Genomic DNA, 25,356 nt, shown 5'->3' on the forward strand with positions numbered 1-25,356 from the left:
CTGATTCCCATTTTCAATAATAATAATAATAATAATAATAATAATAATAATAATAGCTAACAGTTGCCTGACCTGTGGTGGCACAGTGGATAAAGCATCAACCTGGAATGCTGAGGTCACTGGTTTGAAATGCTGGGCTTGCCAGGTCAAGACACATATGAGAAGCAACTGCTGCTACTACTACGAGTTGATGCTTCCCACTCCTCCTCCTACTCCTCTCTCTCTAAAATCAATAAATAACAATCTTAAAAAGAGAAATTAAAAATAGCTAACAGTTAATGAGCACTGGGTCCTATGCTAAGCATTGCTCAGTGTTACCTTAGTTTATTGGCATAGTACCTTCTTATAGATGATAACTATATATTATCATTACCATTTTCTAGATGGGAAAATTGAGGCTGCCCAAAGTGTATAAGGAACTTTCCCAAGGTAACATCGCCCAGTGGTATAGTCAGAATTTGTATTCAGGCCTGTCTCGTACCAGAACAAGAGCTCTATGTGAAACTGTCTCCCAGTTTTCCAGAGGTCCACTAACCTTCCATTGGGATATTCTACCTTTAGTCATTTTACCAGTTGTAACAGAGTTTTAGATGCCTCTCTATGCCCATATGTGTGGTGTAGTGGGAGAAATAGAAGCTCTGGAGTTGTATGTGGCACTCTTACCTCACCACATACTTCTTGCATGACTATAGTGGACACTGTCACTGCATTGACCAGATCTCCTTGTAGTGTCCCTAGATTTTGGCCTGTACATGCTTCTGACAGTTTGTATCTGTGGCTCTCCTGGCTGAAACTACCCTCAGGGAAACTTTGCCTGTAATCACAACCCTGCTTGGCCTCTTCCCTTCCCTGTTCCCTCACTCTCTTAACAGTTTCTTCTGGGAGCACACCCCCTAATAAGTGACTAGGATATGAATCCTAATCTTAGGATTTGCTTCTAGACCCAACCTGAGACAGTGACCTGGAATAGGGACTATCAAAGTCAGCTTGCCCTCTGTTCTGGTAAATAAAGTTTTATTGGAACACAGTTACTCTCATTCACTTATGTACTGTCTGTGGCCGCTTTTCCACTACAACAGCAGGACTGACTAGTTGTGACAGAAACTGGATAGCCCACAAAGCCCAAAATATTTACTATTTGGACATTTTCAGAAAAAGACCGACCCCCGACCTAGCAAAAGTCTAGTAATACTTATTACTCACCTCTCAGGGCTTTTGTCCTAAATATTAAGTTAGTTAGAAAGGGTCCGGCACAGTCCTCAGCACCTACCCAGTGCACAGCTTGTTTGGTTCAGCTAGAATGTAGCATTGGGTACTCTCCAAGTGGTGGGTACTTTTTTTAGATCTTGGGAATAATGCCTGGAAAGTTACACTTTTTTATTATTAGACTTTTTTTTTTTTCTGAACCTAGAAACAGGGAGGCAGTCAGACAGACACCCACATACGCCCAACTGAGATCTACCCGGCATGCCCACCAAGAGACGATGCTCTGCCCATCTGGGGCATTGCTCTGCCGCAACCAGAGGCCATAGAGCCATCCTCAGTGCCCGGACCAACTTTGCTCCAATGGAGGGGAAGAGAGAGACAGAGAGGAAGGAGAGAGGGAGGGGTGGAGAAGCAGATGGGTGCCTCTCCTGTGTGCCCTGGCCGGGAATCGAACCAGGGACTCCTGCATGCCAGGCCAACGCTCTACCACTGAGCCAACGAGCCAGGGCTATTATTAGACTTTTCTTCCCTCTCTTCAAAAAAGAATACCTCCCAATCCAGGAAATTTTTTAAATTTATTTATTTATTTATTCATTTTAGAGAAGAGAGACAGAGAGAGAGAGAGAGAGAGAGAGAGAAGGGGGAGGAGCAGGAAGCATCAACTCCCATATGTGCCTTGACCAGGCAAGCCCAGGGTTTTGAACTGGCGACCTCAGTGTTCCAGGTCGACGCTTAATTCACTGCGCCACCAGAGGTCAGGCCCAATCTAGGAAATTTTAAGGCAACCAATCACCAGCACAGGAATCAGCTGTGGGCTTGTTGAAACTAGACTCTTAGGACCCACTTTAGTTCTCTGGAATTATAATCTCAGGGTGGGGTCCACCTTTCCAGGTGATTTTGATGCACACTAAAGCTTTAAAAACCTAGATCTATGGGTTTGACCTGTGGTGGCACAGTGGATAGAGCATCAAACCTCAAGTGTGCCCTGGCCGGTTGGCTCAGTGGTAGAGCGTCGGCCTGGCATGCAGGAGTCCTGGGTTTGATTCCCGGCCAGGGCACACAGGAGAGGCGCCCATCTGCTTCTCCACCTCTCCCACTCTCCTGTCTCTCTCTTCCCCTCCCGCAGCCAAGGCTCCATTGGAGCAATGTTGGCCCGGGTGCTGAGGATGGCTCTGTGGCCTCTGCCTCAGGCACTAGAATGGCTCTGATTGCGGCAGAGTGACGCCCCAGATGGGCAGAGCATCGCCCCCTGGCGGGCATGCCGAATGGATCCTGGCCGGGCACATGCGGGAGTCTGACTGCCTCCCCGTTTCCAGCTTTGGAAAAATACAAAAAAAATTTAAAGAAACCCCAAAAACCTGAAGTGCTAAGGTCACTGGTTGGAAACTCCAGGCTTGCCAGGTCAAGGCACATACGAGAAGCAATCAATGAACAACTAAGGTGAAATAACTACAATCTTGCTCCCTCTCTCCCTCTCTCAAATCAATAAATAAAATTAAAAAAAAAATCTTAGAGCTATGGTAAGTCTGTAAATAAATCTATAAAAGCAAAAAATTCAAGATTTTTTACCTCTGGGTGGAAGGGGTTTCGGAGGGCTACACAGAAAACCTTGAATATACATGGGGCTTTTTATTTTGCCATTGTTTTAGGTATCTTTAATACTCATTCAATCATTTTAAAATCTCAACAACTAAGTAATCTTTTTTTTTTCTTTCTTTTTTTGTATTTTTCTGAAGCTGGAAACAGGGAGAGACAGTCAGACAGACTCCCGCATGCGCCCGACCGGGATCCACCCCGCACGGCCACCAGGGGCGAAGCTCTGCCCACCAGGGGGCGATGCTCTGCCCCTGCCCCTCCGGGGCGTCGCTCTGCCGCGACCAGAGCCACTCTAGCGCCTGGGGCAGAGGCCAAGGAGCCATCCCCAGCGCCCGGGCCATCTTTGCTCCAATGGAGCCTTGGCTGCGGGAGGGGAAGAGAGAGACAGAGAGGAAGGAGGAGGTGGGTGGAGAAGCAAATGGGCGCTTCTCCTATGTGCCCTGGCCGGGAATCGAACCCGGGTCCCCCGCACGCCAGGCCGACGCTCTACCGCTGAGCCAACCGGCCAGGGCAGTAATCTTATTTTTTTTAAGGCTGAGAAAATGGAGGCACAGAAATTTAAGTATTGTTTCCAGAATTACATTGCTAAGATTTCATGATTTTGCCCATTATTGCACAGCTAAGATTACATGAGCCTAGATTCCAACAAAATTAGCTGCCCTCAGAGTCCAAGTTCTTAAGCACTAGGTTATACTTCCTTTCTATGTAGTCCTAGGAACGTTCTCTTTTTCAAACAGTATGGTATACACATACATATTAGATTATTTATACCTTTCATATACTGAATTACAGATGTCTCATATATATGAAATATTTCACTTAAACATACACATGCTTTCTCAAATACCAAAATAGAACTATAAATGTAAGGGAACCCGTTGCTCAATCAAATCTCTCTAGCGCTCCCATGGCTGGCAGTGGGAGAGAACCCCATGGGACAGCTGGTCTTGCATCCCAGCCCCTGTTCCTCTTAGGAATCTAACCAATCTTGGCTGCAACGTCTCCTCTGACCTCAGAGGGCGCTGTCCTCATCCTCGCTGCACACGGGGCACAGGACCAAGTTTTAGAAAGTTTGGAAAGTGATGAGATAGATCAATCTCTTTAGGTGACAGTAGTTCCCGGTGCCCATCGGCGCAAACAGAAAAGTGGTAGACATTGTGCTCGAGGTGCCTGCATGTGCCTTAACCGACTTGAGCTCGCAGTTCCATTTCTAGAGGTGAATTCGAGGCTCAGAACGGGTTTACGACTTGTCCTAAGTCACAGAGCCAACAAGCGTTAGAACTTGAACTAGATCCTGAGCTCTCCAGTGCTCGGGGCTGCCTTCCGAGGGTCGGGAACGGGGCCCGGGTCACCCACCACTCTTCAAACTCAGAGAAACTGTCTTTCTCGGGGGCAGAGGCGAGGAGAGGGAGAGAACTAAGACTCTCTTGGCTCCTGTTTGCCCTAGCTAAATACTGCTCAGATTCTGAAGGTACTGAGTGGAGCGTCCTCAGAAAGAGGCAGACAAATGCGAGGAAAGCTGACGAGGACCGCCGAGGTGCAGCCGGTCCAGTCGGCTCCACTTGACTGGGCTGGGCAAAGCCGAGACTACCCACCTAGCACGAGGATACGGTCCTCCGGCCGCAACTCCGGCTCTAGGAGGGCACGGAAAGAGGCGAAGTCTCCGAACCACTCGTAGGGGGCAGAGTCGGCCGCGCCCCGGTAGCGCTGGTCCCAGTACTGGACCTCTCGGTACCCGCAGTTCTGCTCTGGTAACTCCGGCAGTGACTCTGGGACCCCGGGAGAGGCCATGCTTTCAGCTGCAGGGCCTATAAGGCAGTCGGCCGCACGTCTAGGCGGGGCTTGGCTCCCTGTGTAGCCAGTAGGAATGGTGGAGTGGAGTGCAGTAGGAGGCGTGGCCTTTGTGTCTCGGCCCCGCAAATGCGGTTGCTCAACATAAACACGTGGAACTTCCGTCCCCTGCTAAGTGGGCTTCCAAGAATCCTCCGGCTGGGGAAGTTGCCTCGTCCAGACTGAATCATACAGCCATACTTCTCACTTACTTCTGAGACCCACACGTATTGGCAGACTCACTCGGCTTCATCACTGCTTCCTCCCATATTTTCAACTTGACCGACTCCTTCCGTTAAACCTGAAAATTAACGAAAGATTTGTTTCTTCCAGTTTCTAGCCCCCGGAAGGCTTTGAGTGGTGGCGGGAGGGGTGCGGACCGAGGTCTTGCCCTCTAAGAAAGATTGACAAGAACACAGATGTTCTCAACACAGGCGAAGTGTTATGCTGGGCGGAGTTGGGGGGTGGGTCAGGGCGCGGCAGGAATGTTGTTTTTCTGGACAAACATTCGATCCATTTTAGCTCCTGTGTACTCAGGGCTAAGTATGTACTGAGGAGTAAAGTCATTCCTGCTCGTAGGGAGCGATCTGTTCATCAAGAGAGACCGATAGAAGAAGTTTTTGTGTAGTAAAGAAGGATTCTGACAAGTCAACGCTCAGCGCGTTAGGAAACCGGGTACGCGGAGCGGAACCTAAGTGCCAAAGGGTCTGGCTTCCAGTGTGGCGGGCCCACAAGAGTGGTGCACCATCAAGATGGCGGCTGGCGTGCGGAAACGCGCTCGGGCGGGACCCGCACCCCGGGTGGTGGGACTCCGCGGGCAATGGCTGCGGCGCGCCTGGCAAGAGCGGCGCCTACTGCTTGTGGAGCCGCGCTACACGCTGCTGGTGGCTGCCTGCCTCTGCCTGGCGGAGGTGGGCATCACCTTCTGGGTCATTCACAGGGTGGCATGTGAGTGCGCCGATGGGAAGGGGAGGGGAGCGGAAGAGGCGGGAGGGAGGTGGACACCCCTCCCACCCACACACACGCTTAAACGGGAACTCAGTTTCGGGGCTCAAACCCAAACCACAGGTCCACTTAGTTATCAATTGTAGACCCATATCTTTTACCCCCCAAAATGTGGTTTCTCTACAGAAAACCAAACCCGATCTTAATACCTTCCCCATGACAGAAGGGGCCACCCTAGAGATTAGCCCGCTGCCCTGAAGGTACAGCCTGCCAGGCTAAGAAGGTAAACCAGCCTGGAAATCAGAAGACCTGGGTCCAAGTTAATGTGCTGCTGCTGCTGCTGCTGCTTGTCTCTGTGGCTATGGGCATGTCACTTCCCCAGCTGGGTCTCATCTGTTAAATTCTGGGGTCTTTTTAGAGCTGGTACATAGAAATCAAGTGAGGGTAGTACTAAGAAACAGATTGCAAAATTTGAGACCAGATTATAAAGGAGTCTGTAAATTGTGGTAAGGAGATCGTTAACATGGTGGTTAAGAATCTAGGATCCTATGATTTCCGATATCAACTCTTATCTACCTTAACTAGCTTGCTGATCTTGAGCTAGTCACTTAAGCTCAATAATTCATAGGTTCCTTGTCTAAAAGTGGGAGTGATAGAGTTTGGTCTTTATCTTAAGAGCCTTGGGGAATTATTGAAGGGTTTTAAGCAGAGGAATGTGATATGCTTTCTATTTTAGAAAGAGCTCCTGGTTGCAGGATGGCAAATATATTGTAGTAGGTGAAAGTGGAAACCTAATTAGGAAGTTATTACATTGTTCAGGCTTGAGGTTATGTTAGATCCAAATTTGGGTATGTAATAGTAGAGAAGGGTGCAATAGTAGAGATCTGTAGAACGAAGAATCGACAGATCTGTTACTGGGGATTGGAAATGAGAGAGAAGGAAGTTTCAGGTTTGTGACATGGACAGCCATGGAACCTAAGACGGAGAGCAGGTTTGCAGTAGAAGATTATGAATTCAGTTACATACATGTTGGGTTTGAGATGCCTGGGTTCACCCAAAGAATGTCAGGTAGACAGGTAAAGGGTTATGATAGAAGTCCTGAGAATGGAATGGACTGGAACTCTGTGTTTTGATGAGTTGGAGGTGTTGGGGGCAGACAGATTCTGGACCTAGAAATAACCACAGCATCCTTTCCTTTTCCAGATACGGAAATTGACTGGAAGGCCTACATGGCTGAGGTAGAGGGCGTCATTAACGGCACCTATGACTATACTCAACTGCAGGGTGACACTGGACCTCTTGTGTGAGTAGGGATAGGAGGTTCAGCGAGGATGTGAAGGGCTGACTGGACACCAGGCTGGGGAGCCTGACCCAGACTCAAGTTCTCCCTCATCTTTCAGGTACCCAGCTGGCTTTGTGTACATCTTTATGGGGCTTTACTATGTCACTGGCCAGGGCACTGACATCCGCATGGCCCAGCACATCTTTGCTGTGCTCTACCTGGCCACCTTGCTGCTTGTCTTTTTGATATATCACCAGACATGCAAGGTGAGTCCACAATACGAGGACTTGGGTCCCCAACCTGGGAGGGCTGGGTTGTGGTGTTGGCTCTGGTTTGGTGAGCTGACTTTCTTCCCCGCTGTGCCTACCATTTAGGTACCTCCCTTCGTCTTTTTCTTCATGTGCTGCGCCTCTTACCGTGTCCACTCCATCTTTGTGTTGCGGCTCTTCAATGACCCGGTGGCCATGGCACTGCTCTTCCTCAGTATCAACCTTTTGCTGGCCCGGCGCTGGAGCTGGGGTTGCTGCTGTTTCAGGTCCGCATCCCTCCCTTGTGGCCCCTTTCTTACTTTTTGTATTTCCATCACTTTCTTCCCAGTTTTCTGCTGCAGAGGGAGTAAGGGAGTGGCTGGACAATGTGGGTCAGTCAGGGCCCCATTAGGTGAGTCCAGGATCTGTTTGAAGTCTCTGCTTCAATCTACAGCACACACACCTCCTCTTCCCTTCCGCTCTTCCTTCCATATGTCATCTTCCCCCCCCCCCTGTATTTTTCTGAAGCCGGAAACGGGAGAGACAGTCAGACAGACTCCCGCATGCGCCCAACGGGAATCCACCTGACACGCCCACCAGGGGGCGATGCTCTGCCCTTCCGGGGCGTCGCTCTTTCGCGACCAGAGCCACTCTAGCGCCTGGGGCAGAGGCCAAGGAGCCATCCCCAGCGCCCGGGCCATCTTTGCTCCAGTGGAGCCTCGGCTGCGGGAAGGGAAGAGAGAGACAGAGAGGAAGGAGAGGGAGAGGGGTGGAGAAGCAGATGGGCGCTTCTCCTGTGTGCCCTGGCCGGGAATCGAACCTGGGACTTCTGCACGCCAGGCTGACGCTCTACCACTGAGCCAACCGGCCAGGGCCCATATATCATCTTTTGTTAGAGTCAGTCATTTAGCATTCTTTTTCCTTTTTAAAAATTTTTATTGATTGATTTTTAAAAGACTGAAAGAAAAAGAGAGAGAGAAGCATTCATTTTGATGTTCCACTTTGTTGTGCCTTCATTGATCACTTCCTGTATGTGCCCTAACTGGGGATTGAACTTGTAACTTTGGTGTTTCAGGACAACACTCTTGACTGTGCTAACAGGCCAAGGCCTGGTCATTGAACATTCTTAGTACTCAGTATGTATCTGTTTGCTTAGTCTACTCCCTGCTCCCCGCCTCCTCTCAGGCTACCTTATCCTCCCTCCAGCAGTTTTGAGTGTGGCCCCATCCTGGAGCTTAGCGGTATAGAGGAGGAGTTGCTGTAACAGTGGGGAGGGGGTTGCATCTTTGGTGGGGTGCATGGCCCTGGAGCTAAATCTCCACCCTTCCTCTCTTCTACCCACCCTAGCCTGGCAGTCTCTGTGAAGATGAACGTGCTTCTCTTCGCCCCTGGGTTACTATTCCTTCTCCTCACACAGTTTGGCCTCCGTGGGGCCCTCCCCAAGCTGGGCATCTGTGCTGTCCTACAGGTACTTTTTTTTTTAGCAAGAGAGAGAGATATACACAGGAAGGGAGAAAGGTGAGAAACATCACTTTAGTTGTTCATTGATTGCTTCTCATACTGGCCTTGATTGGGGGACTCCCTTGCTCAAGCCAGTAACTTTGAGCTTCAAGCCAGCAACCTTTGGCTTCAAGCCAGGGTCGCTCAAGCTGGTGAGCCCACGCTTAAATCGTTGGCCGGGGTTTTGGACCTGTCCCTCAGGGTCGCAGGTCAGTGCTCTGTCCACTATGCCATCAGCATTCAGTCACTACAGGTAGTGTTTTTTATGGAAGGGGCTACTCTGGCCCCTCCCCTCCTTGAGACGTTCCCAAAGCCAAAGACAAGGGTTTTGGAGTTGATTCTGGACGGGGTGGCCACTACATTCCTAGACTTTGGGTTTTTTCTTTCTTTCTTATTTTTATTGACTGATGAGATAGAGGAAGGGAGTGAGGAGGCGGGCAGGGGAGAAGCGTTTATTTTGTTGGTTCACTTAGTTGTGCATTCATTGGTTGCACCCCATATGTGCCCCTACCAGGGATTGAACTTGCAACCTTGGTGTTTCAGAATAATGCTCTAACCAGCTGAGCTACCTGGCTAGGGCCTGGGCTTTGGTTTCTTTAGCTGTAAAATAAGGTTGTTCTTAGGGCTTTTCTAGCTCTGCCTGTTTCTGACTTGGTGAATCCAAACTTAAAGCACTGTCATTATCCGCTTTCTCAGCTTCTTTGGCCCCAGTCTGGCAGGGGTGGGGTGGGCTGTTTTTCTTGCTATACCTCATGGCAATTAAGGAATCTCTGAGACCTACACTCTATTCCCACTCCCCTAATTAGTGTGAGGCTGGGAGTGAGCCTGGGCACCTCTGCTGACATCATACCCATCTGCAGGTGGTGCTGGGGCTGCCCTTCCTCCTGGAGAACCCCATTGGTTACCTAGCACGCTCCTTTGACCTTGGCCGCCAGTTTCTCTTCCGCTGGACAGTGAACTGGCGCTTCCTCCCCGAGCCATTCTTTCTGCATCGTGCCTTCCACCTGGCACTGTTGGCCACCCACCTCACCCTGCTCCTGCTCTTTGTTCTCTGCAGGTGGCACAGGTGAGAGATGGGGAAAGTGTCATGGGCAGAGTTAGGGGAAGGAGTAAATGGCATTGGGCCTTAGGGATTGTTTGGGGAAGATGGTGAGCTCATGCGGGTGAATTTAGAGCTTGGCCCATGATGGGGCTCAGTACATGTCTGAATGGCTTCTCCCCAGGACAGGGGAAAGTATCCTGTCACTGCTGAAGGATCCCTCCAAAAGGAAGGTCCCACCCCAGCCCCTCACACCAAATCATATCCTTTAAGTTGTGGGAAGGTAAGTCTTGCCCTCCACAGGTGCAGATAGGGTCCCTGGTCAGGGAGCCCTGGATGGCTGGTGACTTGGGGGAGAGAAAAAGAGGCGCTAGTTATAGTCACAGAGTTCGTTCTTAGAGTCCTTGCTCTGTACTGAACACTGTGCTGAGCATTTACATATTTAAGCATATTTATTCTAAATTTTAGGTACTGAGTTGTCATGAGTGCACATTCTCTGCTTGGTGCCGTGCCAAGAGATCTATATACATTTAAAGCTACAGGAGACCCTGCTATAGGGAGGCATTTTTATTATCCTCATTTACAAATGGCAAGATCAGGGCTTTAAGAGGTTAAATAATTTACCAAGGTCAGCTAGGAAGTGATGGCCTTGCTAGGCCTTATGGCCCTAGGAATTGCAGTCTCCACCTTAGACTGAGGAGCAGGTCCAGAGAGGTTAAGAAACTTGTCCAGCCTGACCTGTGGTGGCGCAGTGGGCGGGGCGTCAACCTGGAATGCTGAGGTCGCCGGTTCGAAGCACTGGGCTTGCCTGGTCAAGGTACATATGGGAGTTGATGCTTCCTGCTCCTCCCCCCTCTAAAAATGAATAAATAAAAAAGTCTTTAAAAAATTTAAAAAAAGAAAGAAAGAAACTTGTCCAAAGATATGTGTCTGGGAACGGTAGAGCCAGGGGCTGTCTGAGTCAAAAACTTTACCCCTGTGCTTTGGAACTTCCCTGCCTGCCCCCACGCCCACCCCCAACTATTGCCCCTTCTGCCCTTGGCCTTGACCACTGCGTACAGATTGTTTCTACCCTCTTCACCTCCAACTTCATTGGCATCTGCTTTAGCCGTTCTCTCCACTATCAGTTCTATGTCTGGTATTTCCACACACTGCCCTACCTCCTGTGGGCCACGCCTGCACGTTGGCTCACACACCTGCTCAGGTACGGCTGGGACAACCTGGGGGTGGAGGAGGGGTTAGGGAGCTCCTCATCCCAAAGCTGTGACCATGGATGGGCTGAGGGTGAGCTAAAGGGCTGGGTCCTAAAAACTAGACAAACACTGGGGTTTACTTCTCATCCCCAGGTTGCTGGTGCTAGGGCTCATTGAGCTCTCCTGGAACACATACCCATCTACATCCTGCAGCTCTGCTGCCCTGCACATATGCCATGCTGTCATCCTGCTGCAGCTCTGGCTGGGGCCCCAGCCTTTCCCCAAGGTCATCCAGCACAGCAAGAAAGCCCACTGAGATCCAGCTCTTCCCCATTCTCAGGGCCCTGGACATGGATGGACTCAGCCCTTCCCAATAAACCTTCCCAAGCCCCCTTCTGTGCAGCGTACATGGAGGTGCTTAGACCAAGCGGGGAGGGGTGTGCCGTGGCAGACAAGGACTTGTCAGGCAGTTTTAAGAGGCACTTTATTGCATAACTCTCCCCTTTTACTGTACTGAACAGAGCTCAGAGGGGCAGGTGGTGGACGGAGCAGGAGAGAGCACAGGCAGGCACTTTCTGTGTGGGCAAGAGGGTTCTGGGGAGGGGATGAGAAGCAATAAGGGGCAGGCTGTCACCAACCTCCCCCTTCCCAGCACCAAGAAGCCGGCCCAGGTGGCAGTGACTTGAGTCTGTTGGGGGTGCCACCCCCTGTAGTGGACAGCCCTTCACATGTTTGCTGGGTTGTAACACAGCAGGTGGAGCTGCAGGTTCTGGTCCCAGTGACGCAGCAGCAGGAAGAGACCCCGGGCCGCAGCCTTGAGGGCGGCCAGGTCAAGGCCATCAGGCAGGTGCTGTGCCCGCAGCCAACAGTCGGCCTTAGCTGCTGCCAGTTCCCACTCGCCAAAGGCAGTGGCACAGCGGTGCTCCAGCCATGCAAGTGCCACTGCTGTGGCCCACGCCTGGTCCCGTAGGTCGTGCCCACCCTGCCCTTCTGCCTCCTCCAAGGCCTCAGTGTCTGAGCCTTGCCCACTGTCCATCTGGCCTGGCCCCTCAGAGCCTGAGCTGGGGGGCAGGCTGCAGGAAGCTGTAACACCAGGGCCCAGAAGCGCCCAGGGAGACGAGGCTGAGGTGGGGCTGAGGCTGGCGCGGTGCGCAGCGAAAGGGGAGGCCCGGCGCAGGCGTTCCTGCGGGATGTGCACTGCAGTGCAGAAGGACGCGTCCAGACGGAAGGAGCCAGGTGCCTCCTGCAGCCGCACCTGAGGAGAGAGGAGGTGGGGGGAGAAGTGAGCTGAGACAGTGCCATGGCCCTGGCAATGCCACCCTCCACCTCCCGAGTCCTCACCAAGGGCAAGTAGTCGTGGTCTCTGCCTTCACTGTTGCTGGCCTGGCCTGCGTTGGAGCTGAGCCTCAGGCTGTCTGGGCCTCTGGCTCTCCGGCGGCCCACGCTGAGCCTCCTAGGAGGCTGAGGTGACACGTGCTCAAGATCTCTCCTAGGGGCTTCAGGGTCCCTCAGATTAGACTTAGAGTTGTCATTTTGGTCCGGGTTCGAGCCACCTGCCAGAGAGCCTCCCTGAAGTCCTGCAGTGGAGCCAGTCAGTGCCAGTGGTGATCCCTCAGCCCAGGTGCTCCCTACCATTTCCCCAGATTTGACTGTTACCTTTACAGTGGGCAGCTGTGGGCAAAGGAGCTGCATGTAGGTGGCCCTGGGAGGCAGGAGGGGTGTCTGGTGACTCAGCTGGCTCTGCAGGGGTACAGAAGACAGGGCTGAGGTTTGTCTGGGAGGGTGGCCAGTGAAGTGGGGCCAGCAGCTGAGAGGTCACCTTGGGGGGACTCTACCTGAGCTTCGCACCTGCAGGACTGAGGGCAGGGCCTCCCTAGTGGTAGCATCCACAGCTACAGGGCAGGTGAAGCAGGAGGGGGCAGAGCTGACCCTGCTTGTCTGAAGGGCTCGGAGCCGGGACCTCCGGGCATGGCCTATGAAACCAAGGAACAGTTTGCTGAACAGGAAGGGTTGCACTCCCTCCACCCTCTACAGAGGGCTCTGTAGAAAGGAATCTCAGGGCTCCCATAGCTTTTCTGTCCCCTTTTGAACAGGATGGCATTTCTCAGGGTCAGGACCAGCTTGGACTCCCCAACTTTGACAAGAAGTGGTTAGGCGGTTAGGCTGAACCCTCGATCCATAGCAGGGCTAGGCCCCCTGGTCGCCCAGAAATTCAACATCCTAGGCACCACTCAAGAAGCACTGACTGCTGCCTTTTCTGTCCGCTCATTTTAGCACTGTCTAGTAGAACTTTCTGTGATCATGGAAATGTTCTGTATTTGCATGGTCCAGTATGGTAGCCACTAGTCATGCATGACAAACACTTGAAATATAGCTAGCGTAACTGAAAAACTGAAATTTTAACTTGATTTGGTTTTAATAGTCTTCCTGAATGATGTGCTCTTTATGTTGGCACTGTGAATCCTTACAAGACCTCATTTCCCTCTACTGGCTGCTAAGAAGCTTCCCAATTTTGTGACCCATGCTTGCAAAGGCACATGGTGTGCATCTTTAATAAAACCTGATTCTCCCTTTTTCTATTCCTTTTATTTCCCATTGCCCTGGTTAATTCTTTTCCCTTTCAATGTGGGTGAGCCACCTCAAACTGTATGCAAGGTAAGATATAGAGAGTGATCAAACACTATACCTCTGCCTCACATAGGCTCCTTGGGCCCTGTTTGGGCCCACCAGCAACTCACCCCAGTCAGCTATGGTCTCAGCCCCTCGGAGAGCCAGCTGTTCATTGTCCCGGACCACAGAAGCTGCTGTCAGCCGATGGAGTGCTTGGTCCCAAGCACCTTCTCTTTCACAGGGTGCTGGAGGCAGTGAGCCATCGTCCCCAGACCCCCACAGTTTCTCTAGTCCAACACCCACTTCCCAGCACACAGGCTGCTCCCCACACAGGGCCCGGATCACCACATGGCAGCATGGAGCCTGGGGAGGCAGTGGCACTGCTGGGGCAGCTGGTTCCCCATCAGGGGGCACAGCCGCGAACAGGAAGGGTGGTTCCATCAACATGTCCCAGTCCATGGGGGCTGGGGAGAGCAGGTGTCCTGAGGAGACAATGGCAGCGACAGGGGCAGTGTGGTGCCCTGGGCTCCACCTTCCCAAGGCCTTCTGGGTGTCAGAATCCAACTCTCTAAGCAACCCTTACCCGAGTCATCCAGCCCTTGTCCCAGCTGCTGCCCTGACTCAGGGCCTGGCCCATCTGGTGCCCCCAGAGAGGGGTGTCGGGGACAGCCAGGGAATGGGTTCACCTGGCCAGGGGGTGATGAGAGGCTTCGGCCAGCCAGAGCTGCTCTGCGTTGACGGCCCAGCACCTCAGCACTGAGGGCCCCAGCCTGCATGTGAGAAGTGGGGTCCACTGGTCAAGAGATGCAGAGATCCTGGCCATAATACACATGTAACTGGCCACATGTCCCTTTGTCTGAAACCCTGAACGGCTGCTCACCACCCTTGGGAGAAAGGCCGGGCTCCTGGCCTCTGACCCCCTTCCCAGTGTCCTCTCACTCCACCCTATCTCTCACTGAAAGTTGTTACTCGAGTCTGTGTTTGTTCATGCCATCTCTCCCTTTGCCCGGCTTCTTCTGCTTACTCCTCTAACTATGGCTCCTGCGTTCCTCGCTCCCTCAGACAGGGTTAGTCCCCTGAACTCGAAGCCCCAGAGCACCGTGTCCCTGTGCTCTCACTGTATGTTGCCTGGTACCATACCCACCTACTTCTTCAGCTAGACTTGTAGTAACCACTGCACAGTGTATGGCACACAGCAGAGGGTCAGTAAATGTTTGCTGACATACAGTAAATGGATGTGGACTGAGTCTCACCTTGACTGGAGCCGGTGGGGGTGGAGGCAGGGGGCAGGAGCGGGAGCCTGCGGGCTCCCCCCAGGCCAGGCTGCGGCAGCCCTGCTGGGAGGGGGGGTCCCGGGGAAGACTGCTTTCGGGGGAGTCGGGGCCTCTGGAGCCAGCAGCCTCACTGCTGCCTGTGGAGCCGGGGCCTGGCTCGGGGCTGGCGGAGCAGTGGGTGAGCACGTACTGCTCCCGGATGTAGGAGGACTGGAAGATGCGACGCCATATGGCTGTGTCCGAAGAGGGGTTGGGTCCAGGGTCTGTGGCGGGGTCTGTCAGAGCGTCAGCACCTAAGGGAGGCAGGAGAATGGGCCCAGCCCTGGCTGCTCCCACTGCCCATCCCTCCAGCACAGCCACTTACATACACCCAGCACTCACTCTGCTCCGAGTCCCCAGCAGCGCATGGGCTGGACAGTGCTCCCGACACAGCGCCTGTTCTCAGTGGCTCTGCAGTACCAGTGAGCTCAGTGCCAGGGCTGGTGGCAGACGGCACCTCTTCTGAGGATGGGAACACGGAGCCACCCAAACTCTGCCAGCCAGGTGCTTGGACCTAGAGAGGAACAGTCATTGGGGAAAAAACCAGACTGTAGTTACACACTACCTCTTTCCAAACTGGATTGAAGATGGCTAACTGCAAGAGGCAATAAAGTTATTAAACCAGAAGTGAAAGCCCAGTACTAAGGGTGGAGGAGGCACCCGTGCTGCCCACGGGGTTATTGGGGCTGCTGTGGCTGAGCTTCAGGTTTGGCCCTGAGCTCCCTGGCAACCAGGCAAGAGGGCAAACAGTCCATTTTATAGCTCTCATGATCAAAAAGGAAGAAACATGCTTAGTTCTTCCAGAGAGAGAAAGATTTTCATAATAAAAATATATATCTCGAGCTCCTATTATGTGTCAAGTATCTTACCAAGAGCCTGTACATTATGACCTCTAATTACAAGAACCTTATGGGGGAAAATCAGTATCAGGAAATGGTCTTAGAGATGTTAAGTGACTTGCCCAAAATCAAATGGCTAGTAGCTGGCAGAGTTGAGATGAGATTTCACTAGACTGTGTTCCATCTGCCTTGAATGTTACAGGAAGTATCGGATAGTGCCTTCTGCAGGGCGCTGTGTGAAGTAATGAGCAAGTTTTGACAAAAATCTCTCAGCAATTGCTGGAGCTGTTCTCTGTGTCTGTGTGATTTAGTGACCTTTGGTAAAAACCAAGGTCAACACTTTATAGGACAACTTGGTGGAGGACCTCAAGAGGAAGCAGGTTGCAGTCACCTTGGGGGGCCCAGTGTGATCTCTGAGGAGGCTGGAGGTAGTAGGAGAGTTTGGCAGAGAGGCACAAGAAATGGAAGTAAGAGTTTGAAGAGATAAAGGGGCTTCAGCCATCCCAGGCCCACCTCCTGCACCCCAGCCCAGGCCTACCCCAGGGGGGCGGGACCGGAAGCCATCCACCCTGAAGAGTGTGCAGTAACCGAGCAGCTGGTCCCCAGGGTAGAGTGCTGGGATCTCCCGGGGGGTCAGCAGTGCCTCCACTGCATCCGGCACAAACCAGTCCACGGAGATGTCGCTCAAAGCAGGCTCCAGTGCCTTCCGCAGAGCCTGCACCAGCTGTGGGGATGGCCAGAGGGAGGCCATGGGAGAGAAAGAGGTGCCACACAGCTGACAGAGCTGGCGGGCTGCCCTTCCCCTGCTGCCATCCGCCCGGCTCTGGCTGAGGGGAGCAGAGTCCGGCTGGGGCCCGTGAAAGGATGGCAGTAGCAACAAGCAAAGGGGACTGAGCGCCCAATCCTCAGAGGTGGGTCTGTCTCCGGCCTGAGCTGTGCTATGTGAACGAGGCAAGACTTATTGAGGATATGACTCAGTACCAGAACACAGCAGAGACTAATACTTGGGGGGTTGTCAGAGGCGATGCCCCCGACCTTTAGCCTCCTGAAGCATCCCATAGCAGCACCTGTAGCTCCTCCCCCGATTGGCATCCCCAGGGGGAATAGAGATTGGTGGGGGCGAGGAGCCAGGAGACCCCACAACCAGACTGTGAGTTGGGAGAAGGGCTTTCAGGAGTAGGGAACAGGGCCCAGGCTCAAGCTCACCATGGGTTGCAGCCTCTCCCCAGGCCTCGGGAAGTAGGCCCAGCCCCTGCTGAGGGCAGACAGACCCTGGAGCAGCTGGTGACAGGCAGGCCCTAGCCCAAAGGAGAAGCACCTGGTGAAGGAAGGGAAGCAGCTGTGACCTTCAGGAGCCTCTTAGAGGGTCAGTCTCAGGCACCTGCCTCTGCCCACACCATACCTGGCTGCCCCCCTGTGCCACCTCATGAGCTCCAGGGTTTGCTGGGTGGTGACGGCCATGGGCGAGGCAGCAGTGAGCAGGAACAGCTGCCGAGGGTGGGCCCTGTTCTGCGGCTGCCTCATGGCCCAGTCCAGTGCGGCCAGCACATCTGGGGGGCCTCCTGCAGCCTGAAGGGTCTCCACACTCTCACAGATCAACTTCACAGTGTCCTGGGGAGAGAAGGCACAGGCTGGGCCATGCTGGGCTGAGGTGTCTCCACGGGCCCCCAAATGCCTGCACCACACTCACATCACTGCAAGGCCTGCTCTCTGGGAAGAGGGGCTGTACTGACGTGCCAAACATGGCCAGGTTGATGAGAGTCTGGGGGGGGAGCGACTTCACAGCCAGAACGATGGCATCCTGGGGAGGGGCAGGGAGGGCAGTGTGAGGCAGGCCCCACGGGCACCAGTAGAGAGCAAGGGACACTGGATTGCCTACCTTCTTCAAGCCATGTGTAAAATGAGGGCCTGGATGAGGTAATCTGGGAGAGGCCCTGTGCTGTGAGTGTGAGAAAGACTGTGAGTGAGACCCTGGGAGTGTAAGGGAGACTCTGAGTGTGTGCGTGAGACATTTGTGTATGGGACTCTGGAGGTGCATATGACACTTAGCTTTGGGATTAGGTGGGACTGAATGCAACTTTATGTATGAGAGAGACTCTTGGATAGAAACGTTTTTGTGAGTAGAGAAAGAAAGAGAAGGGGTGTGTGTGTGTGTGTGTGCATGTGTGTGCACGGCACGCTTGCTGCAGCCCACATCAGACCCGCTGCCCCACTCAACCCCCAGGCCTGCCCACACCGTGCCCCCACAGGCCTTGTGTGCTAAGCAGCTGCCATCCAACAGGAAAAGGAACTCTCTGGTAACTGTCCCCAGGTGTCCAGGCTTGGAGCTCAGGTCTGGGCAGAAGCTCAGCGTCACCACGGGATTCAGCAGGATGTCCTTGTGGAAGCGTCGCTGCAGGAACCACACCTGAGTGTGGGAGTATGGGAGTCCAGAGCCATCCTGGGCCAGGCCTAGTGAACTCCACCTGGGTTGGCAGCAGGGCCCAGGCTGGGGACTTTTTCTAGCTAATCCACCCAGAGGAGTCACCTTTTTGTAGTCATTTGAATAAAGGCAAGGGCAGAGGCAGGTTGCTGTCTTCTGCGTAAATCAGACTTAGCACCCATTCTCTGAGAAAGATCCCAGGGAAGCATGTATGGGCCCTTTTGTGACAATACTCATCCGCCTTTTGGAATGGTGGTGGCAGCTACTGAGAGGTTTTACTGAGAGCAGAGGCCCCCTACTCATCCCAACATGAGTCTGCACTTCTGTTCCTCACGCTCAAATGCAGCTAGCAGCCAGGCCGGGGGCCAGGTCAGACCCCCAGGAAATGATACCTGCCGGTCCCCATCACTGTTCTTTTGCTGTAGCCTCTGGAAATCCTGGCGAGCCCTCATCTGGGCCTCATATTCTGCTGAACTCAGGCTCCCGGCCTCCAGCATCAGGTGTGGCTGGTGGGGCTCTGGGGAGGAGGGGGGCACAGCTCTGTTGGGGAAGTCCCTGACTCTGGACTCCTACTGCCCAATCCCACGGTCCTGGGAGGGCCTTGTAGGTCCAGCCATCCTGCACCTCCAGGTCCGCCTCACAGATGACTTGGTCCATCTGACTTGGGGCCCAGCAGTCTATATTTGAAAAATGCTACCCATATGGTCATGAGGCTGGTCAGAGCTGGCCCACTGTGCCCCATTCTCTCACCACTGGGGTGCAGCAGGATCTCCAAGGCCCGATCACAGTGGTGGCCCTCTGCCAGTGTGACACAGATGGTGGCTGCTGAGCTGGCATGAGGTGGGGCATCTGCCCGCAGAGCATGAGATGGGCTCTCCAGGCCTGAGGGGCATAGAGGCAGGGAGGGTGATGACTGCCTACTACAAGTCCGCACTAGGAACACAAACATCACCTTCCCAGACCATCAGGTTGGGGAGACAAGGATCACGACTGATTCAGCCCAGCTCTCAGACCCTGATCACAGGCTCAGTGAACAAAGAGGGATTTGCCTGCTTTCATGGGCTGGAAGGCAGAATCCCAGCTGTTCCTGGCTGGTCAAACCAATTGCTGATTTATCATCCTCTCCCACCAGGAGAGGAAACTTTACTTCGTCACTTGCACTGGTCTCACAGTACACCTTTCTCTTCCCGTTGGTGAGTCATATGTAAATAAATGACACTGACAAACTAAGGGGTGTGTGTATTGTACACAAGCCTTCAGGGGATGCTCCCACTGTGAGACTAGAGGTTCCTAAGTCTTAGGTCCCTGTCTTCTTTTTGTCCTGTGTTCCTCCCATTCCTGAGCCTTGAATTATTTCCCATTAGCTACACTGGGAGGGGCACCCACCTGCCAGCAGGCACGGCCCAGTCACCAGCATCTCGAAGGAGAAGGTGTATGGGGCAGGGCAGCGGGCAGGGCCTAAGAACACGTCCAGAGGGGCAGCTGGCTCTTCCCAGGCCAGACCTTCCTCCTGAGGGCTGCTTATCCCAAAGCAGCTGGTAGGGCTAGAAGGGAGCATGACGAGGGTCACTGGGCAACTACCAAGGCCCTTAGCCCGTCTGGCTGACTGGACCCAACCCTTCTCCACCCTGTCCATCTTCAGGAGCACCCTGCCAAAGCCCCCTCACCCGCACTAGACCCAGAGAAGCCGAGGAAGGGACGAAGAGAATCACCATAGGCCCAACCTGTCGTCACAGAGCCCCGGAGGTCTGGGGGGGCCCGGAGGACCTGGGGGGGCCAGTGGGGTGAGCACGGAGGGCAGAGCCACGTGCAACACCCCATCAGGCCTTGAGGGCAGCTCCCGGCTGCTACACAGGGTCACTGTCATGGTGCCAGCTGGGGTGATGAGGCCAGTGGGCAGCACCAGTGTGGACCGGGCCTGGGCCAGATCCAAGACAAGATGACCTATGATGAGTGAGAAAAGTGGTCAGAGGGGGCTGGAAGCAGAAGGGATGAGGGAAGACGGGGTGGGAGCAGGCACTGAGTCAAGGGAGCCTGGGCAAGGGGGTACTCTGCGGTTGGGGAGACAGTGGGCTAGTGCATTGGTAATGCAGGGCGGAGACATGGAATGAGTGACAGTAGAAAGAGGTAGATTGATGGTAAAAGGATTTGGTTGTCATTAGGAAGGGCAGCAGTGACAACACTGATGGAGTGCTGAGGAAAATGGGGCATGTCCACACCACACCAAGATCCTGGGGGACCCATACCCTCTGTCCCTCTGCACCTATCTGCCCCATATCCATTCAACCCTTGAGTATCATGTTCCTAATGAACTATCCTGTGGGCTGACATCTCCCGCAGCCTGGGACCCACAAATGCCCTGCTCATGAATAGCAAGGAGTTCCCCACCACCCACCAGAAGTGGCTCCAGAATTTCCTACCTGAGAAGATTCGGAGCAGTAACCTGCTTGGAAAATAGCTAGAGGACATAAAAGTGTATCTACATACCAAGCACACCATTTTACTTAGGTCATAGATTTATTTGGGGACTGGAGTAGTGTGGGGGTCACCACAGTTGCTAAAAGAAAAATGGCCAGGTGTGTACAGTGGCAGTCAGGCCTTACGTGGTCTGGCACCAGCCTAATCATTCATCCATTCTTTTGAGAAATGTTTGCTGAATAGATAAAGGGGGGGGGGGGAGATGGAAAGGAAGGAAGAAGAAAGGGGCTCCCTTCTCAGCCAGCCGAGGCTACCATGGAGAGCGCACAGACTGCTATGGGCTCTGTCGCTTTGGTAACTGTCTACTTCTGTCCTTTGGTAAGTCTCTTGTCCTGAGGAGCCTGTTTCCTAATTCATAAAATGGGGGCCACTGTAACTATATTTCAAAGATCATCGTGAGGAATAAATGAATAATATATGCAAAGCATCCAACGTGTAAGAAATCATTGCTCTTATTTTCATCGCCTATAAAAGGGAGAACAGCACTCAAATTACATACATCTCCAGGTTCAAATGAGGTGATACCAGTGACTGGGCTTTGTCAAGTATAAATAAATCACTATAAACACGAGGCATTTTCTTACCACCACTTAGTACAGCTCAGTTCCAAACCTTCACCTCCACCATTGCCCCTGCCTGGAGTGCCTTCCCCTCCTCTCCACTTCACCAGTACTCCTTCCTATCAGTCAAATGCTGGCTCCACTTCCTTCTGGAACATTTCTCACTTCGGCTTCTAATTACCTGCCAGGCTTATGCCAAGTCTGTCCTCTTCTCACCAGGATGGTAAATCCCATGTGCAGAAATCAAGTGAACGTAAAATAAGTAAATAAGAGGATGAAGTGCAAGTCACGAAACCTAACACGGGAGTGGGCTTCCATCCTCACCAGCACTCACTGAACCCCTTTGTGGTGTGAGATACTGAAACTTGGAAATGACCAAAACTCTGCCCCAGGCTCAGGAGTTAATGCTCCAGAGGGGGAGAGAGACGTGACTGCCTGCTCTGTCTGTCTGCCCAGCTGAAAACCTGGGGTCAGACCTGGGTCACAGTCCCCCAGCATCTGGTGCGTGTCTGGTGCCCAGTCTACCACTGTTGAATAAAGAGATGAGTCAATGAATGAAGAAGCTCAGTAGCTGGAGGGTGTAGGAGGCAGGGCGGGGCGGGACGCGGAGCAGGTGCAGGACCCAGAGGGCGGCTGGCGGGGGAGAGGCGACGCGGCGGGGCCCCCCCGGACTCACCCTGCGCGCAGCGGCGGGGCGTCGGGGCCCCCAGCGCGGGACCCAGCGCGCGGCAGCAGGCCGCCTGAGAGCGGCGCCGGCTCTGCATCTGGAAGGAGACGCGCCGTCCGGCCGCCTCCGCCTCAAACCCCGACACCACTTCGGCCTCGGCCAGCGGGTACACGAACACGCCTGGGGCGGGGGGCACAGGTGGCACACGGGTCCCGCCTGGCGCCCGCTCCCCGCCTCCCTGCGCCCCCTCCGGGCCTCACCGTCCACCGGCTGCGGCTCCGGGTTGCGGTAGGTGAGCCGGGCCCGCAGGCTGAGGCAGGGCCCGTTGGCGCAGGCCCGCACCCAGGAGTCGGTGAGGGGCAGCGGCGTCCAGCTGGAGGGGCAGTACAGGCCGGGCATGGCGCCTGCGGGGGGGGGCGCTCGGTGAGGGGCGGCCGAGAGCCCGGGGCAGCCCCCGCGCTCCGGAGGAGCCCGCTGGAGCTCCAACTCCGGCAGGAGGACGGGACCCGCAGGGGGCGCAGGGCCGGGCGGGGGCGCTGGCCCCGCGGACAGGTGCAGCGGGGAGAGGCGGCAAAGGAGGCGGCGAGGGCGGAGGGCGAGACCCGCATCCTCGACGGTTCCCTGGGAAGCCGGGGCGGAGCGCGGCTCCGGGCGGCGCGGAGCCCGGGGGGCTGAGGGTTAATGATTAACCGGCGCCCAGGGCGTCAGGCGGCCCCGCCGCCGGCTCCTCTCGGGCGGGGGGCGCAGCTGTTCCGTAGCCCGCCCCGGGCTCCCCGAGGCCGCCAGCTGTCGGGGGCGACGCGGGTGGGGAGACGGAAGGGGCTCCGGGTGGGGAGTGAGGGTTCAAAGGGCCACAACCCCCCTGGGCGCCCCCAGCCCGGCCGGGGACCGCGGGGCGGCGCGGGATGCGGAGCCCCAGGGCCGCAGTTTCCCTCCAGCGCCTCCCCGGACCTGGGCGCTGAGGGACCGCGGGCGGGGCGGAGGGGCTGGGCTGGGAAGAACGAGCCAGGGCAGCGAGAGGAGGGGGACCCTCCGGAGGCCGGGCCGGGCAGCAGTGGAGGGGCCGGGGGTCCGTCCAGGACGCCGCTCTCGACCCCAGCAGAGCTCGTCTGGGGTGTGTGTGTGGGGGGGGTCGGCCGCATTAGCCGCGCCCCCACAGCCGAGCGGCCAGGGGATGCTGCGGGCTCGACCGAGGGACTGTCCCTTCCCCACGGGCAGCCCAGCCTCACCGTCGCTTCCTCTGCGGAGCTCTGAGCTTCACGACGGGACTGGGTACGTGGTGCCGCCTCTGCGACAGGTGCTGCGCTCAGTCCCGGCACCTGCGGGGCTCCGGCTCCAGACTCCCGCAGCGGCCGCTCCGAGTCCACGCAGGGGCGTCGGCCCTCGGGGCGCTGGTCCCGCCCCGCTCGGAAGGGCCGCCCCTCTGGGCCGCCTCGGCCCCGCCCGTCGCTGCGGCGGGGCTGACGCTCCGGGCTCACCCGGCCCCCTCCCCCTTCGCGTGCGGTACCGCCTCCGCGCCGGTCCTGGCGGTTCCAGCCAGACAGGGCACCGCAGTGCAGGGACCGCGTCTCTGCCACCGCACAGCCCCCATCAATGCGGGACTGAGGCCTCCGAGGCCCCACCCTTTCTGTCCTTCAGGAAGTGAGGCGTCTTCCAAATGCGGCAGAGCTGCTCAAGTCTGCAGCCCCCAGCCCTGCAGCGACCACAGCTGCCCAAATATCAGCCTCTCCCCCTAGCCAGGCTTTCCAGGTCTGCAGTGACCCTCCCTCATCAGTGCAGCGAACCTATCATCGTTGGACCTCACACCCTAACAAGCCATCCCTTCTTTTGCAAAGAGCCCCTTCCTCACTGCAGAAACCTTTCCTCAACCTGCAGGTATCTTCAGCTTGTGTGATCACTTCAATGACCACTCATTCCAAGCAAGGGTCCCCCACACTGCAGCGACTTGCCCCTGCCGGGAAGCAAGATAGCTTTTCCACCACTGCAGTACTATCTCCCCACTTTTTCTGGGGGTGGGCAGGATCACCCCCTCAGGCTTTAAATCCCTATACTTCAGTTGCCTACCGCCTTGGAAATTAGGCCTTCTGGTCTTCAGAACCTTCTAGTGGCTGCAGACTAAACCCCATTGTAGCAGTGACCCCCCACACACACCCCCATCACTGTTATTGGGAGAAACCTGCTTGTAAACAGGTTCCTTGATGTTAGGAGACTTTTCCCACAACTTGACAGTGTTATGCTACAAGAGCTTAGAGGAGTCTGTAAAACCTTTCCCCAGTCCTTGGGGGAGTCTGGGAGCCCTGGAGAAGTGGCCATGTTGGGGGGTGTCAATCATGCAAGCTCTTTTGCAGAGGCCACACTCAGAGTCTGCAAAAAAACTTGAGGAAAGCTGAGAGTAGGGCACAGCAGGTGGGGAGTGGGCTTTCAAGCAAGACTTAGGTTCTTACCCCTCCCCACTTGATCTTTCTGAGTCATCACCATCACCACCATTCTTCCCCAGGGGGGGATACCCTGACTCCTTGAGCACTTAAGCCCTGAACCACAACCCTTTCCTTCGCTCAAATCATTTAGTATGGTGATTGGCATATGCTTGGCATTATCCCAGGGAACTTCGTGAATGGAAATGCACAAGGCACTAAAAACATAGACACCCTCACAATGGCCTGGCTTATGATGACACAGTGGATAGTGCGATGACTTGGAACATTGAGGTCACCAGTTTGAAACCCTGGGGATGCCTGGTCAAGGCATGCACAACAAGCAACCAACAACTAAAGTGAAGCAACTGTGAGTGGATAGTCCCCCCCCCATAAAGTCAATAAATAAAAAATTTAAAATAACAATAACAAAAAAGACACCCTCACAATGAGGTAGCCCACAGGGAGCTCCAGCTGTATTCTATCCTTGTTCTTTCCACACTATCTGAGCCATGGTGCCATTGACACCTCTCCTCTCTTCTCTGCTAAACTTGCCCCCAGCCTCATTCTGAGTGAGCTTTCCTCTTACAGGCTTAGGGAGAAATAGTAGGTGGTAAGGGGGCAGATGGGCCCTTTAGGTAGTCCAGATCTCTAAGCAGGACCAACCCAGGCTCTGAGGGCTCCTTGGAAGTCCAGACGATAGCCATCTCCCTGTGGGGGTTTTGTGCTGTCCCTTCTGCAAATGAACCAAGAGCTACATGTAGCCCTCAGGCCTAACATGAAGCTGCAAGGAACAGTTATTAGGGATCCTCAAAAACAGGGACATGGAAAAAGAGGTCCTTCTCTTTGGTTCTAAGGAGGGCTTGGGTGTACAAAAGTGTCCCAGGAAGATGGTGTTCCTATCAGAGACTGAATTATACACTGGTAGAAGCCAAGCTTTGCTGGGAAGCTGGACCAGCCTCACTGGGAAGGCTGTCTTAGCTGAGGCAAACGGAGATAGAGACAGGTCAGCAGCTCCAGCTCCACAAAAGGAATAAAGCACCCTGCAGGCTGGGGCCGGCAGTGCAGGCTGTGGAGCACCAGAGAGAAGACAGGCTTAGTAGTAGGCTATGCAAGCAGCGTCTGAGACCCGGCTGAGAGCACTCTGGTGGTAGTGCTTGTGTAGCATGGCAGATTGCTGAGGACAGGAAGGGACAGCTCAGCTCCAGAGAGCC

The 25,356-nt window shown here is 54.5% G+C and overlaps 3 protein-coding genes across 8 annotated transcripts in view; 1 reads left to right on the forward strand and 2 right to left on the reverse strand.

Moving 5' to 3' along the window:
• The window catches only part of ECE2 (endothelin converting enzyme 2), a 35,726-nt gene extending 30,783 nt beyond the window's left edge, over nucleotides 1-4,943 (reverse strand). The window contains exon 1 of one of the 2 annotated variants that reach the window (XM_066241003.1): nucleotides 4,398-4,943. In XM_066241003.1, coding sequence (XP_066097100.1) covers nucleotides 4,398-4,593 — 196 coding nt within the window. In that variant the 5' untranslated portion in view covers nucleotides 4,594-4,943. The remainder of the gene's footprint in view (nucleotides 1-4,397) is intronic. The other variant, XM_066241001.1, reaches the window with a different exon arrangement.
• Nucleotides 4,944-5,242: 299 nt separating this feature from the next.
• ALG3 (ALG3 alpha-1,3- mannosyltransferase) lies at nucleotides 5,243-11,158 on the forward strand. Of its 4 annotated transcripts, none has more exons than XM_066241168.1 (10): nucleotides 5,291-5,307; nucleotides 5,764-5,860; nucleotides 6,781-6,880; nucleotides 6,978-7,125; nucleotides 7,234-7,394; nucleotides 8,455-8,575; nucleotides 9,468-9,673; nucleotides 9,831-9,906; nucleotides 10,705-10,850; nucleotides 10,993-11,158. In XM_066241168.1, exons 3-10 carry the CDS (start codon nucleotides 6,807-6,809, stop codon nucleotides 11,153-11,155), a joined length of 1,095 nt encoding a protein of 364 aa, XP_066097265.1. In that variant the 5' UTR covers nucleotides 5,291-5,307; nucleotides 5,764-5,860; nucleotides 6,781-6,806; the 3' UTR covers nucleotides 11,156-11,158. The 4 variants fall into 4 exon arrangements, with proteins under 4 accessions (XP_066097261.1, XP_066097265.1, XP_066097262.1 ...); XM_066241167.1 differs by lacking the exon at nucleotides 5,291-5,307 and adding an exon at nucleotides 5,415-5,543; XM_066241164.1 differs by lacking the exon at nucleotides 5,764-5,860 and having other exon boundaries at nucleotides 5,243-5,580.
• A 311-nt stretch (nucleotides 11,159-11,469) lies between these two features.
• VWA5B2 (von Willebrand factor A domain containing 5B2) lies at nucleotides 11,470-23,089 on the reverse strand. 2 transcript variants are annotated; one of them, XM_066241163.1, is made up of 20 exons: nucleotides 22,958-23,089; nucleotides 21,989-22,132; nucleotides 21,738-21,908; nucleotides 19,748-19,967; nucleotides 19,410-19,567; nucleotides 18,774-18,905; nucleotides 18,416-18,540; nucleotides 17,853-18,008; nucleotides 17,292-17,402; nucleotides 17,004-17,212; nucleotides 16,808-16,919; nucleotides 16,140-16,325; nucleotides 15,105-15,276; nucleotides 14,703-15,016; nucleotides 14,033-14,219; nucleotides 13,578-13,931; nucleotides 12,675-12,812; nucleotides 12,496-12,579; nucleotides 12,181-12,416; nucleotides 11,473-12,094 (listed from the first exon to the last, which is right to left on the reverse strand). In XM_066241163.1, the coding sequence occupies exons 2-20, from the start codon at nucleotides 22,125-22,127 to the stop codon at nucleotides 11,564-11,566; spliced, it is 3,735 nt and encodes a 1,244-aa protein (XP_066097260.1). In that variant the 5' UTR covers nucleotides 22,128-22,132; nucleotides 22,958-23,089; the 3' UTR covers nucleotides 11,473-11,563. The 2 variants fall into 2 exon arrangements, with proteins under 2 accessions (XP_066097259.1, XP_066097260.1); XM_066241162.1 differs by having other exon boundaries at nucleotides 11,470-12,416.
• Between the last annotated feature and the right edge of the window lie 2,267 nt (nucleotides 23,090-25,356).

This window comes from Saccopteryx bilineata, chromosome 8 (genome assembly GCF_036850765.1).
Source record: "Saccopteryx bilineata isolate mSacBil1 chromosome 8, mSacBil1_pri_phased_curated, whole genome shotgun sequence".
NCBI lineage: Eukaryota > Metazoa > Chordata > Mammalia > Chiroptera > Emballonuridae > Saccopteryx > Saccopteryx bilineata.